The sequence below is a fragment of the Anticarsia gemmatalis genome, chromosome W (genome assembly GCF_050436995.1).
Source record: "Anticarsia gemmatalis isolate Benzon Research Colony breed Stoneville strain chromosome W, ilAntGemm2 primary, whole genome shotgun sequence".
In the NCBI taxonomy this organism is placed as follows: Eukaryota; Metazoa; Arthropoda; class Insecta; order Lepidoptera; family Erebidae; genus Anticarsia; species Anticarsia gemmatalis.
In genome coordinates this window covers 8396431-8410636 of record NC_134775.1, presented here as the reverse complement: position 1 = coordinate 8410636, position 14206 = coordinate 8396431, and the positions used below count along the sequence as shown (strand labels likewise).

At 37.0% G+C, this 14206-nt stretch overlaps 2 protein-coding genes across 2 annotated transcripts; one reads left to right on the top strand and one right to left on the bottom strand.

Moving 5' to 3' along the window:
• Positions 1-3167: 3167 nt before the first annotated feature.
• LOC142985746 (uncharacterized) lies at positions 3168-3821 on the bottom strand (the record flags this gene model as incomplete). The annotated part of the gene is made up of 1 exon (XM_076133992.1): positions 3168-3821. A coding segment is annotated over one exon (654 nt), but the record flags the coding sequence as incomplete, so codon positions are not given.
• A 6393-nt stretch (positions 3822-10214) lies between these two features.
• On the top strand, positions 10215-10793 carry LOC142985908 (uncharacterized). The gene has a single exon (XM_076134150.1). The coding sequence runs from the start codon at positions 10215-10217 to the stop codon at positions 10791-10793; it is 579 nt and encodes a 192-aa protein (XP_075990265.1).
• Positions 10794-14206: the final 3413 nt, after the last annotated feature.

The window sequence follows — 14206 nt, the reverse complement described above, 5'->3', positions numbered from 1 at the left end:
GGGCTTATTTAAAAGTACAAACGGGTGAGATAGCAGCCAACGGATTTCGAGTTACAGGACTATGGCCGTTAAATAAAAATATTTTTACCGCGGTCGACTATCTTGCTGCGCAACAAGATGCAGTTAAAGATGGTTGCACAGTCGACGTTATACCAATGACATTAAGTCCCCAACCTTTAGAAGAATCAACGGCCAATCTTGAAACACCTGATGATGGTGTATGCCTTTAACTGAAGCTTCTACAACCAGACAAGATATAAATATTGAACCTGTGCCCTCAACTTCTGGAATTTCTCGCAGTAGTTTAGGAATTTTTTCTCCATAATAATATGACATCAGTCCAATACCAAACAAGAAAAGGAAACCTTCTAATAGAGGAAAAAAAGCATCTGTGGCAGCAGTCATCACATCTTCATCTTACAAGAACGATCTCATAGAAAAAAGTAAGAAGAAAGAGAATAAAGAAAATAAACGAGCAAAGAACAACAATAAAAAACAAAAGGAGAAGAAATCAAAAGGTAAAAGAGAAAAACTTAAGTCTAAGTCAGATTCGGATGATGATGGGGAGATGATGCTGTTTGATACAGACAGTGAAGCCGATGCCTTGATAGGAAACACAGCTCCAGATTCTGAAGATTCTGAGTGTATTTTCTGTAGCATGCGGTTTTCAAATGATACCCAAGGGGAAACCTGGGTCAAGTGCCTCATGTGTGGGCTCTGGGCACATAATGATTGCGCAGGACCAGAATTTGATGCCTGAATTTGTGATTTTTGCAAATAATATGTGTTCCTTTCTACGTTATACCAACGTTTCCAAAGAATCTCATTTAATTAGATGTTAAATTTTGATAGTGTTTATAGTATTCCATATATGGGGTACATATTCCATATTTAGATACCTTTATCATTATTTTGTTAATTGTTTTAATTTCAATTAAAAATTAGTCAATGTAACCAAAACTTGTTACCAAATAAAGCGTAAATATATGATTATTAATTAGTGACCATCAAATGATTTTTATTTGCAACGTTTGTGCAAATTATTTATAAAAAACAAAATGGTATTCCATATTTAGTCACTCTCCTCTAATATTATAAAGAGGTAATCTTTGTTGAATGTAAGGGGTAATCTCTGGTGCTACTGATCCAATTTGGATATTTTTTTCACGAATAGAAAGGTACATTATTTCAGATGGTTATATATTGCGTGTATTTTGGCAGGCCTGTTGGTCAAGTGGTTAGTGACCCTGACTGCTAAACCGGAGATCGTGGGTTCGATTCCCATCCTGACAAATATTTGTGTGATGAGCACGATTATTTGTTCAGTGTCTGGGTGTTAATTTATCTATTTAAGTATGTATTTAGAAATATATATGTATGTTTATCAACTATGTAGTTACCATAATACAAGCTTAGAGCTTACCTTGGAACTAGCTGGCGTTGTGTGAATTGTCCAGAGATATTTATTTGTTTAGTGAAAATTAGCTGAGCTGTGATGAAATGCGTCAACCAACTCAGAAAATATTATGCCACTTTAGAGCTCAGCTAATTCTTCACAAAATTCTTATAAACTAATTTAATTTATATTGTATTGCCAAGGTAATTCTGCATTTGTTATAAAATGCCGTGCGATATGCAAACGAATTTCTTTAATTTGGTTGCTAGATCTCCTGGGTATGTGTGGCAAAGAAGAGAAGGATTGTAATGGCACATCGTTCCTAAATGTACCTGGAATTATCTCGCCATTTTCTTCCCTATCAAAAGATCCAATAGGACAGTAGTATTGTCTAGTATGGTTTCGTTTACGCATGAAGTTGTGCAAATGCGTAACAGCCATTACAACTGAAACCGCATTATTAGTGTCCATTGTAATCGGTTTACGTAATACTCTGAAAACTGATGCAATAATACCAAATACATTCTCGACGACTCGTCGAGCTCTAGAATGTCGATAGTTGTAAATTCGTTCGAGGGAACCTCGTATGTAATTATTACCGGCAAATGGTTTCATAGTATATTTGTTACTGTAAAAGTCCGAACTGTGGTAAATTCTAAGATTTTCCGGTAAAACCTAAGATTTACCAACTCTCAATGGTAAAAGTCCGAACGATCTTTTATTTTGAACTTTTACCACCATTTAATTGGCAAATCTTAGGATTTACATAATGACACGGCAAAAGTTGATAAAATCATATTATAATGTGTTTGAGCTGTAATATAATGATATTGCTAGGGATATAATTATATGCCGTAACATAGTTATAATGGGAATTTGAAGATGTCGCCGGAGTCCCTCTTCGCGGGGCTCCTCCTTCTGGGTGGTTTAAAAAAAAAATAAGCTCGAAGGCTGAGGTGGAACCTCTATTCACTTGGTAAATATTAGGATATACCTCAAGCAGGCCACCGTCACTCAGCCGTACCTACAGCGATAAGTGCCTACAAATTCGCGGGGCGTCGGCGCCACTCCGAGAGTCGAGTGTCGACGCTCACGCGTAGAGCTCGTGCGTGCGTTTATTAGAAGTTTTATGAGTAATATTATTATAAAAACGTTTAAAATAGAATGGCAGGTTTAAGGGTCGGTTCATATCTGACGGATGATGCGTCGAGCGTATCATCGGTCGCGTCTATTCGGTCGAATGGGTCGGTTCATATCAAACGGAAAATGCGTCGAGCGTCTAGTCAGTTTCTACGTTTAGCATCTACAGAGTGGTTGTGTTGTGTGATATTGAATTTTAAAATGAAGCCTATCGAAATAATTGCTATTTGGGAGGCTTTAGAACAAGACCGAAAAAGGAAACGTCGATATTGGGTGCATCCTTTAAATACTAAGAGAATATCAAGTGGCCAATTTAATTGTCTTTAAGCAACGTTAAGAAACTATCCTACAAAATTTATTCAGTATTACCGCATGTCCATAGAATCTTTTGATGAACTCCTTACGATTGTGAAATGTTTTATAACTAAATATGATACGAAATTTCGATGTGCCATTACTCCTGAAGAAAGACTGACTATTACATTGAGGTAAGATATTATAGGTAGATACAGGTAAGTTGTATAATAATAACTGCTTTTGTTCTTGACATTAGTATTTTAATATTATTGACATGTATATTAAAATGATACAAAAATCCAAAATCAACCAATTTTTAAATAAACGTAACGGATTAACTCTGCATTAATGCTTCAATATCTTCTTCAATTGAAACCTGCGAGGTCGCTGATTGTGGTGAGTCCGTATAGTAGTCAGTTGTATAGTAACCGGTGTGTTCAAACTGAGAAGTCTGCGGCAATGACAGACGACCTTGTTCGTAATTACCTTGATCGGACTGGATGTTACATTGTTGCACTGTACTTGTTGTAGCAAATCTATATTTTTTTACCAAATTCATAATATCTAAACGGAAGTCAAAATTTTGTGCTTCAGACATTTTTTTCATCTGTGGAAGTAACGACAGCAAAAACTGTTTATCTGAATCACTATCATCTTGTGAAGATTTCTCCATACTGTTAATTAATGACCTCTGAAACATTGTCATACTCTGGTCTTTGCGACTGGCACGCTTGGAACTGAAATTTGACGATTCGCTTCCAGTCTCTTGTAGTTGGTTCTCTTCACCACTTGTTTCATAAAATTCAACTTCTATATTACTAGTTGTAGGGCGCATTTCTCTTAACACATCTAAGAAACGAAGCATTTCTACGTATGGCGTTTTCCTCTTCTTTGCAGCAGCAGAACTTCCACTGCGAACATTGTTCTCTTTTTTTTTCTCTCTAACATAGTAGTCACGGAGATGTTTCCATTTTTTCTGGAGGTCAATAACTGAAATAGAAATGGTACATGATTATTAAAAAACGGAATAATTATTTAATTTAGTAGGTTATAGATTAGTTAATGATTAATTAAGTTTAATTTATTTTCAGATATTTATCAACTGGAATGAGTTTTAAAACATTATCCCTGGACTTCCTGACGGGAGTATCTACAATATCCGGAATAATTAAAGAATGTTGCAAAGTGATATGGATGATGCTGCGAGAAACAGAAATGCCTTGCCCGAATGAAGAAATGTGGTTAAATATAGCTGATCAATTTTATGAAAAAACAAATTTCCCAAACTGTGTTGGAGCAGTAGATGGGAAACATATTCGCATAAGAGCTCCGAATCTTAGTGGTTCCCAATATTTTAACTATAAAAAATTCTTTTCTATTGTCCTTATGGCTATTTCAGATGCAAATTACTATTTTGTAGCCATTGACGTTGGTGCTTATGGCAAAGAAGCTGATAGCAACGTTTTTAAACAATCAATTATGGGTAAAAAACTTTTAGAAAATGACTTTAATATTCCAGGAAACAAAACTTTACCAAATTCTAATGGACCCCCAAAACCATTTGTATTAGTTGGAGATGAAGCGTTTCCTTTACAGAAAAATATAATGCGGCCGTATCCTAGTGGCAATATTGATAGAGAAAAACGAATTTTTAATTATAGACTCAGTCGAGCGCGTAGATGTGTTGAGTGTTCATTTGGATTATTGTGCAATAAGTGGAGAGTACTTCACACTGCCATTCTTACCGAACCCGATTTCGCTATGGAGATAGTGAAGGCTGCTTGTATACTTCATAATTTTGTTCTTCGACGAAGAGACAGCTATCTTAATGAAATTCAAATATGCCACTTACAGACTTTACCCACAGCAACATCAACTAGAATAACGACTGCCACTGATAATATGGATTTTTTTAAACAATATTTTTGTAACGAAGGAATATTGCAGTACCAAGACCAATATATATAAGAATACTAATAATAAAATAAACATTAACTTACGTGATTCATTTTTCTTTTTTGTATCATATGTCTCCCACTCAACTATTAATATTTCTCCAATTTCCTCCCAAGCCCGTCTCTTAGCTTGTCGGTCGCTATAAGATTTTTCTTTTATGTTCCATAGACATATTCTATTTTGCACTTCCGTGATAAATCGTTCTGTATCAAACATTTTCAAAAAAACTTGGAACGGCCTGTACACAAACGATCTCTTAGTCTGAATGCATCAATCAAAATACACGTAGCGCGTGGCGCGCGCGACGTTGCCGCTCTTACGTCGACCGATAATGCGTTGATGGAAACGGAATAGACGCTGTACGCTCGACGCACTAACGTATCATCGGTTGAGTGTGAACGGTCGAGTGTTTTTCTATACATTTGTCTGTTCTGGCGTTACGCGACCGATAATACGCGACGCATGTTCCGTCAGATATGAACCGACCCTAAAGCATTGCTCATTTGATGGCTGTTTGTCGAAAAAGAAGGACGAGGGATTGTCATTTTTTTCATTACCTACAGATTCATTAAAAAACTATAAAACTTTACATTACCGACCTACCACAAAATAATAGTACTAACTAGGTATAATTAGTTACTTCGTTGATGCTAACAATATGGACTCATGTCTGAATTAATAAGGAATTTGATACTTTATAATTACGAGAGCAACTTGCAAATGTGACTTTTTGTTTATTGAGATATTTCAACGATTTTGGTATCAAATGAAAGGTCTAAGACTAAAACTATTTTATCCGTTTGAATGATATAAATCGGTTCACAGGTTTAGGACATATGAACAATATAAAATAGTAAAAATGTAAACAAACCAAAACAGGTAGCAACGAATGCAACGATGCGGCGAGCCGACGACCCTAGCGTCATAGGTTACGCGTCACTCTACGCCAGACAGTGACAGAGTTACGCGTTAAAAGAGAGCGGGAATACTTAGGTGAATATGTCGGTAGGTACGGAGCGCTTATACGAGCTGAATTGAACTTTATTGCTTAGTAGCAAGAGTCGTTATTTCTATAAATTGTTTCGGGGAGTGCGAGTTCTGTACTATAGTACTTATTATTCTGTGCCTCAAGGGCAGGTAAATGTAGCTAATATAAAACAATTTAATAGTTATAAAGAAGGAGTTTTGGGCAAAGCGACATGGGTAAGTTAGGTTAGAAGGCTGAGGCACCTTAACCTTAGCCTTTGTCGTTATTTTTTTTTAAACCACCCAGCAGGAATGCAATGTAATGCAGGAAAGCACCCCGCGAAGCGGGGCTCCGGCGACATCTCGACATCATCAAGTGAATAGAGGTAAAAGTTCGAAATAAAAGAATTGTTCGGACTTTTACCATTGAGAGTTGGCAAATCTTAGGTTATACTGGAAAATCTTAGGATTTACCACAGTTCGGGCTTTTACAGTAACATATATACTGTATATGTTACAGTTTTTAAACTCCGGCTTGTTCGGACTTTTACCATTGAGAGTTGGTAAATCTTAGGTTTTACCTTAAAATCTTAGGATTTACCACTGTTCGGGCTTTTACAGTAACATATATATTACGCAGATCATCAACATAATATCGAGCATCCAAAGCAGCCCTCTGATATGATTACTGGGCAAATCGAGAATGTAAGATTGGCCAACAGCAAAGGAAAACCAAAAAAAAAACGTGTGTGAGTTTGGAAAAATACTGACAATACTGACCGATTTTCTAAAATACTGACTTTTACTGACCAGGTCCAAAAATACTGACTTTTACTGACTTTACTGACCTGTTTCGGCCCCTGCCTACCCTTTGTGAAACCATACTGTTTACCATAAAATAGCTGATTCGAGTTAAAGTGACTTTCGAGCTGCTCTAAGATGACCTTTTCGAAGATTTTGCTAACCGCAGGCAAGATGGAAATGGGCCTGAAATTGCTGGGCTCACTCTTAGATCCCTTCTTAAAGAGTGGTACTACTTTACTGTGTTTCATTAAGTCCGGAAACACACCAGCATTTACGCACCTATTAAATATTAAAGCCAAATGGGGAACTATTTCCAAGATGATACTTTCTACTAATTTAACAGAAATGCCCCAGAGGTCAGGTGTTTTTTTGGAGTTGAGCGACCTAAAAGCCTTAACTACATCATTATTAAGAGTATCAACTCTAATGATGTAGTTCATCTTCAAACAACAAGATCTTCAAACATATATTATCAAATATATGTTTGAAGATAAAAACACTACCACACTCTTCTACGCTATTTTGAAGTAAACATTCTGCCTTGGCAGGACAGGAATTCAAGGAGCTAGTTGTAGCTGTGGGAATATCAGCGAAGAAAGTATTGAACGTCTGAGCAACCTCTAAGTTGTTGGTGATAATCGTGTCATTAACTTTCAGTTCAAAATCATTTTCGCGCTGGATAGCATGACCTGTTTCGTTGTTAATGATATTCCATGTGGTTTTGATCGTATTGTCTGAGCTTTTAATTTTGTTGCTTAAGTGTAAGGATTTAGCAGCAACACAAGTTCTCTTAAAAACTTTTGAATAGTTCCTAACGTATTGAAGAAATTTAGGATTAAAATTGAACTGTTTCATGGAATACGATAAAGGTACCTTGGCCTGTGTCAAGCATGCCATTAATAATATAATATTCTAGGCAGATATGGGAAATTATTCACCCAAGGCCTATTGTGCGCACGCATATTACGACCAGCCACAACAGTACGGGTATAATACAAGTACATCAGCATCAGCTGTTTCATCGCCACTTGTGCCACCGTCACCAACTTTGGAATCGACTAATCAACCATCACCAGCAGAAATGGCAAATGAGGAATCACTGTTAACCTCTCAGAATTTATTTAATACTAGCTGACCCGCGCAACTTCGCTTGCGTCACATAAGAGAGAATGGGTCATAATTTTCCCCGTTTTTGTAACATTTTTCGTTGCTACTCCGCTCCTAATGACTGTAGCGTGATGTAATATGCCTAAAGCCTTCCTCGATAAATGATCTATCTAACACTGAAAGAATTTTTCAAATCGGACCAGTAGTTCCTGAGATTAGCGCGTTCAAACAAACAAACAAACAAACAAACTCTTCAGCTTTATAATATTATATTATATATTATAATATAGTATAGATTAGTGTAGATTTAAAAACTACATAATTGTTGTTCTATATTAATTTTTAAATTTAATAAAAAAAAACATTTCAATCGAATTTTGCATTTATCTATACTAATATACTAATACTAATACTAATATACTTATACTAATATACTAATACTAATATACTAATACTAATATACTAATATACTAATACTAATTACTAATTACTAATTATTAATTATTATTATTATTATTATTAATATTATAAAGCTGAAGAGTTTGTTTGTTTGTTTGTTTGAACGCGCTAATCTCAGGAACTACTGGTCCGATTTGAAAAATTATTTCAGTGTTAGATAGCCCATTTATCGAGGAAGGCTATAGGCTATATATCATCACGCTACGACCAATAGGAGCAGAGCAGCAGTAAAAAATGTTACAATAACGGGGAAAAATTTGACCCATTCTCTCTTATGTGACGCAAGCGAAGTTGCGCGGGTCAGCTAGTTTAATATACTCTTCGTCTTCATCCTAGCCTTATTATTCCCAGGTATACGTTTGTACCTATTGGGGTCGGCTCTTTAGTCAACCAGATGCGGCTGAATATCCATTTTCCACGGAGCAACTGCCATCTGACCTCCGCAACCCAAAAGGATAACGATATTATTTTTGTTTAGACCAGATGTCAGATTATTTGAAAGTACTGACATCCTATAACGACTACCACAGATGTTCGTGATAGCCGGGACCGACGGCTTAACGTGCTCTGAGGCACGGAGAGGCGTGACAATTTGATGAGCGGCCACCCATCTTTGACCCGAAGGTGTCGCAGTTACTTAACCTCGCCGATCGAACGATCGACGCGGTCGTTACTATGCCACTGGCCCCTTTATTTATTTGATACACTACTTAGGTAAAAAAAAACCAACATTATAAATAAATAAGCAGGTTAGCTTACCTTAATGTAATCTTTGAGTGCCTGAACAATAGCTTCACATACTACCGGAACAAAACGACTTATACTTTGTTTAGATACTTTGAACATATGTATATTGCAAGCTAGAATAGGAATCTCCTGTGGCGAAAAATCCTTAAGTTATCATTAACTTTTCGACCGGTGAAATGGCCTCACGCATAGATGTATCTTTCTTTTTAATTTGCGGTCCATTCAATGAAAGTAATTGTTCAAAATCAATCCTTGACATTCTTGTATAGTTGTGAAATGGTTCGTTATCTCCTTCGAAGGTCAACTCACGAATCATATTGGACTTCCCCGCGCGCGCGCTCTGCGTACGGACGTGTGCTACTATTATTAATTTTATCGATAAATTGTTTACGCGCCATTCCCGCCAACCGTCGCCGTCGTTGGCAAAATGGTACAATGCAAGAAATGTAAATTGTTTCTATCAGTGACAAAGGAGGAAGTCGTAAAGTGTAAAGGGACATGTGAGAGTGTATATCATAAAAAGTGCGTAAAAAAACAATTCATGCAAAATCTATACTATAATATTACTATATATAATATTATATTATCTATACTAATCTATACTAATATTATAAAGCTGAAGAGTTTGTTTGTTTGTTTGTTTGTTTGTTTGTTTGAACGCGCTAATCTCAGGAACTACTGGTCCGATTTGAAAAATTCTTTCAGTGTTAGATAGTCCATTTATCGAGGAAGGCTATAGGCTATATATCATCACGCTACAACTAATAGGAGCAGAGTAATAGCAAAAAATGTTACAGAAACGGGAAAAATTTTGACCCATTCTCTCTTATGTGACGCAAGCGAAGTTGCGCGGGTCAGCTAGTATTATATATAATATTATAAAGCTGAAGAGTTTGTTTGTTTGTTTGTTTGAACGCGCTAATCTCGGGAACTACTGGTCCGATTTGAAAAATTCTTTCAGTGTTAGATAGCCCGTTTATTGAGGAAGGCTATAGGCTATATATCATCACGCTACGACCAATAGGAGCAGAGTAACAGTGAAAAATGTTACAAAAACGGGGAAAATTATGATTATCTTAAATGACGCAAGCGAAGTTGCGCGGGTCAGCTAGTAAGTTATGTGACGAGTGCCAAAAATCTAACTCGAAAGCAAATCAGCCGTCGCCGATTATTAACATGGATCCGCAAAACGTTACCGTAGAAGCGTTGTTACTACAAATGAATAAGAAGTTAGAAGTTAAATCAAGTTGGGAAAAAAACTAGATGATCTTGCGGATACAGTAGATTTTTATGCTGAGCAGTTTCAACAAATGCAGGAGTTTAAAAAACTGTAGAAAACAAGATGAAAGCTATGGAACAGAGGAATGTGTACTTAGAGAAATGCAATAGTGCGCTGGAAGAAAGGGCGAATGACTTGGAAAAAATAGACAAAGAAAAAAACATAGAAATAGCTTGTTTAATGAAGAACAAAGATGATGAGAATGTGAAGGAAGTGGTCAAAGAAGTCGCGTTGAAGCTTTGCTTGAATCCAGATGATATCGAGAGTGCTGAGAGGTTGAGTTCATCGAATAAACCTAAGACGGGGGGAGAACCACCCCGCCCGATCATAGTTAAACTGCGATCGAAGCAAGCCCGCGATCAATGGCTGCAGAAGCGAAAGATCAAGTTAATGAATGGCGATATATATTGCAATGATAACAGGATGCCTATAAACATAAATGAAGACCTAACTAAAACGACGAAATTATTGTTCTGGGAAGCAAGAAGCCAATTAAAGCATCAATTCAAATTTATATGGATTCAAAACTCGAACATATTAGTTAAGAAAGATGAGAAGGAAAAGATTATCCGCATAAAGAGTGAAAACGACATCAAGAAATTGCTTGTTGATAGTAAAAGCTCGAGCTCACCAACCAAGTAAACAAACATATTGCGTCGTGTTACACTAGGTGAATTCCAATATCTACAAAATTCGATAACCAAACTACAGGATTAGACCATAACGACGTTTTATTTACAAAGTATGAAGACCTGAATACCTGGTCACAACATTTATCAAACAAATACCTCAACATTGTTCATTTAAATATCCGATCTTTGCGAAAACAATATAATCAACTACTTGTATTATTAAACCAATGCATCTCTAACAGAAAACTAAGTGTCATAATTCTAACAGAAGTCAACATAAAGAGCGAAGAAGTACCACTATATAAAATTCCGGGCTATGCAGTATATCCGAAAATGAGAGATATAAGAAGAGGCGGTGGAATACTCATCTATGTGAAAGAAGATCTACAATTTACTACAAAAGTACCACAGATACAACTAAAAACTACAGAGTTAAAATACGGCAAACTAAAAGAAGGAGAGAGGACTTTACACATACTAGCTTTATATAGACCCCCTGTCTAAGCGTATAGCAACAGCGGCGATGCTAAGGTGCATCTATATGTGCCGATGTATAATTGTATACCCTATCGTGTTACAGTCCACTGGTTTTAAGATGTTTTAGTGCAAAATAAACTGTCAAAGCGTCCGCACGTCGTTTTACTCAGCAAATCACCAACATTGCAATTAACAACCTTATCGCCGTGAACATATGGTCCTTCGAGCCGGATACTTACGTCGCCTACCTGCGGCGGACGAGCGCGTTGCGAGAACAAAAGACTGCGATAAGGATTCATAGAATAGTGAAAAATATTGCAAATCATTATCGTGAACTGTGATTTATTAAATTGTTATAAACGAAAACATAGCTTAGTGCTTATAATCTTCAGTGCGTGATCGGATTACGAGAATTCTACAAATAAGTACTAGTGCTAACCACGTGCAACATACCCACTACTCGTGAAAAAGCGGTTAAATCTTGAATTATCCTGTGTGGGACGCTTATTTTACGAACATTACGATGGAGGATCTTCTGGTGTATCAAATTGAACTATTAGACAATTTAAGGAATGCGGAAAAGAACTACAAGAAGTCACCTAAATGATAGGATTAAGAGATCTTACTTGGAAACAAGGTTGGAAATGCTTGAAGAACTTTGGACTAACTTTAAAGATGGTCATAAAAGTATTATACTGAATATAACCAGTGAAGAGCAGAGAAAAATTCCGTACTTTACGGAAAATATATATGACGTGTTTCAAGAGTTATACGTGCAATACAATCAGCTATTAAGGAAGCTCTTCAGCCGTTCCTGGATGCAGCACGGCAACTTTCATTGCCTAATCCTTCTGAAGGTCAAGGGTCATATTCTTCATCTTCGGACAGTAATGAAATTAAATTACCACGCATAAAACTACCCACATTCAGCGGTAAATATGAGGAATGGCAGACATTTTACGACTTATTTTCTTCGCTCATTCATAAGAATACGAAACTGTCTCCAGTACAGAAGCTACATTACTTGAAAAGTAATCCTACCGGCGAACCAGAAGCGATGTTACGCAATTACAATACGACCGATGCAAACTACGCTGAAGCTTGGAACGAGTTAATGCTACAGTATAACAACAAGAGATAAAATTGTAATACCATATTAAGAGTTCTTTTTACACTAAAATCTATACATACTGAATCGGCGAGTTGTATAAGACATCTAGTAGACACTACTTCGACGTGTTTAAAGACATTAAAAAACTTAAACGTGGAGACTGATAAGTGGGATTTGATTATCAACTACCTAACCGTATCCAAGCTGGATCCTGAGTCATTCAAGCTGTGGGAACAACATGTCAGCGCAAGTTACAAGGGTGATCTTCCTGCTTGGCAAGATTTGAAACTTTTCTTGGAATCAAGATTCAGAGCTTTAGAGATGATCGAGACTAACAAGACAAAGACATTGCAACCTAAACCGGCAACTAAACCTAAGGTCTTTCATGCGAATGTTCTTCGATATAGAAAAGAAAGTGAAGTTAAATGTGTACTATGTGAAAGCGACCATTACATCTATCATTGCAAAACATTCGCCGATATGACTACGAAAGAACGACAGGACAGTGTACAGAAGAATAAGCTTTGTTTCAACTGCCTCGCGCCATCGCATACGGTGAATAAGTGTCGTCAATCAACGTGCTGCAAACGATGTGGACGTCGGCATCACTCCCTTCTACACATCGAGAGAGAGCGGAACACCGAGAAGTCAGGCGAGATGACAACCATGTCTGAAGGTACCGTTCTTGGGACGTCAGATGGTAAGTCTAATCCTTTGTCAAACGATACTCACATTGTTTCCAATTTTTCAAGCGAGCATATTAAAACAAATACTGTGTTATTGGCTACTGCTCAAGTATTAGTTAATAGTAAGAATGGTTGTAACCATATCATTAGGGCTTTGTTAGACCAAGGGTCGCAAGCATCATTTGTATCTGAAGCGACTGTTCAATTACTAAATCTTCAACGTTATTCGGTAAGTGGTTGGGTGTCTGGACTGGGAGAAGGGCAAACGAGAATTAAATACATGGTTTCACTCTGCGTGAAATCACGCCACCATCCCAATAAATCAATCAATGTAAATGCGTATGTACTGCGTTCAGTAACAACGATGTTACCCACCAATGATCTCAGCATTCTCGACTGGACACAATTTCAAGAACTGGAGTTGGCAGATCCAGGATGCACAACACCGGGTAAAATAGATATTTTACTTGGAGCTGAAGTTTATGGCGACATTCTGTTAGATGGCATTATTAAGCATCCTCTAGGAAATTTAGTGGCTCAAAATACAATCCTAGGGTGGGTGATATCTGGCAGGGTGACGCAAGAAGCTACGTCAGCAAGGAAACACGTCACTAGCCTACATGTGCAGGTAAGGGACGACGAGCTACTCAAACAATTTTGGCAAATAGAGAGGGAACCTAACAATTTACAAAGGAAACTTTCAAAGGAAGAAATAAAGTGTGAAGAATTTTATGAAGAAACAACAATCAGAGACCATGAAGGAAGCTTTATAGTTAGATTACCATTTCAAACTGAAGACCCCGAATGTCAATATGGTGGATTGAGAGAGATAGCTCTCAAAAGATTTGGGTTTTTGGAGAAAAAGTTGTCGAAAAATCCCAAACTTCGAGGAGAATATCATAAAGTTATGAGTGAATATATTAGTTTAAACCACATGGTCGAGGTTAATGCTTCTGACGTTGATAAACCTACGGCAGTGTACCTTCCCCACCACGCCGTGATTCGAGAGGATAAAGAAACTACAAAACTTAGTGTGGTTTTCGACGCCTCGTGCAAGGGTTCAAATAACTATTCTTTAAACGATAATCTATGTGTTGGGCTTCAACTTCAGCAGGAGTTAAGACACATTTTAATGAGATGGAGAGCTCA

Excerpts from the sequence above, each read along its gene's own strand:
- LOC142985908 (XM_076134150.1), top strand. The coding sequence starts at position 10,215 with ATGAAAGCTATGGAACAGAGGAATGTGTACTTAGAGAAATGCAATAGT.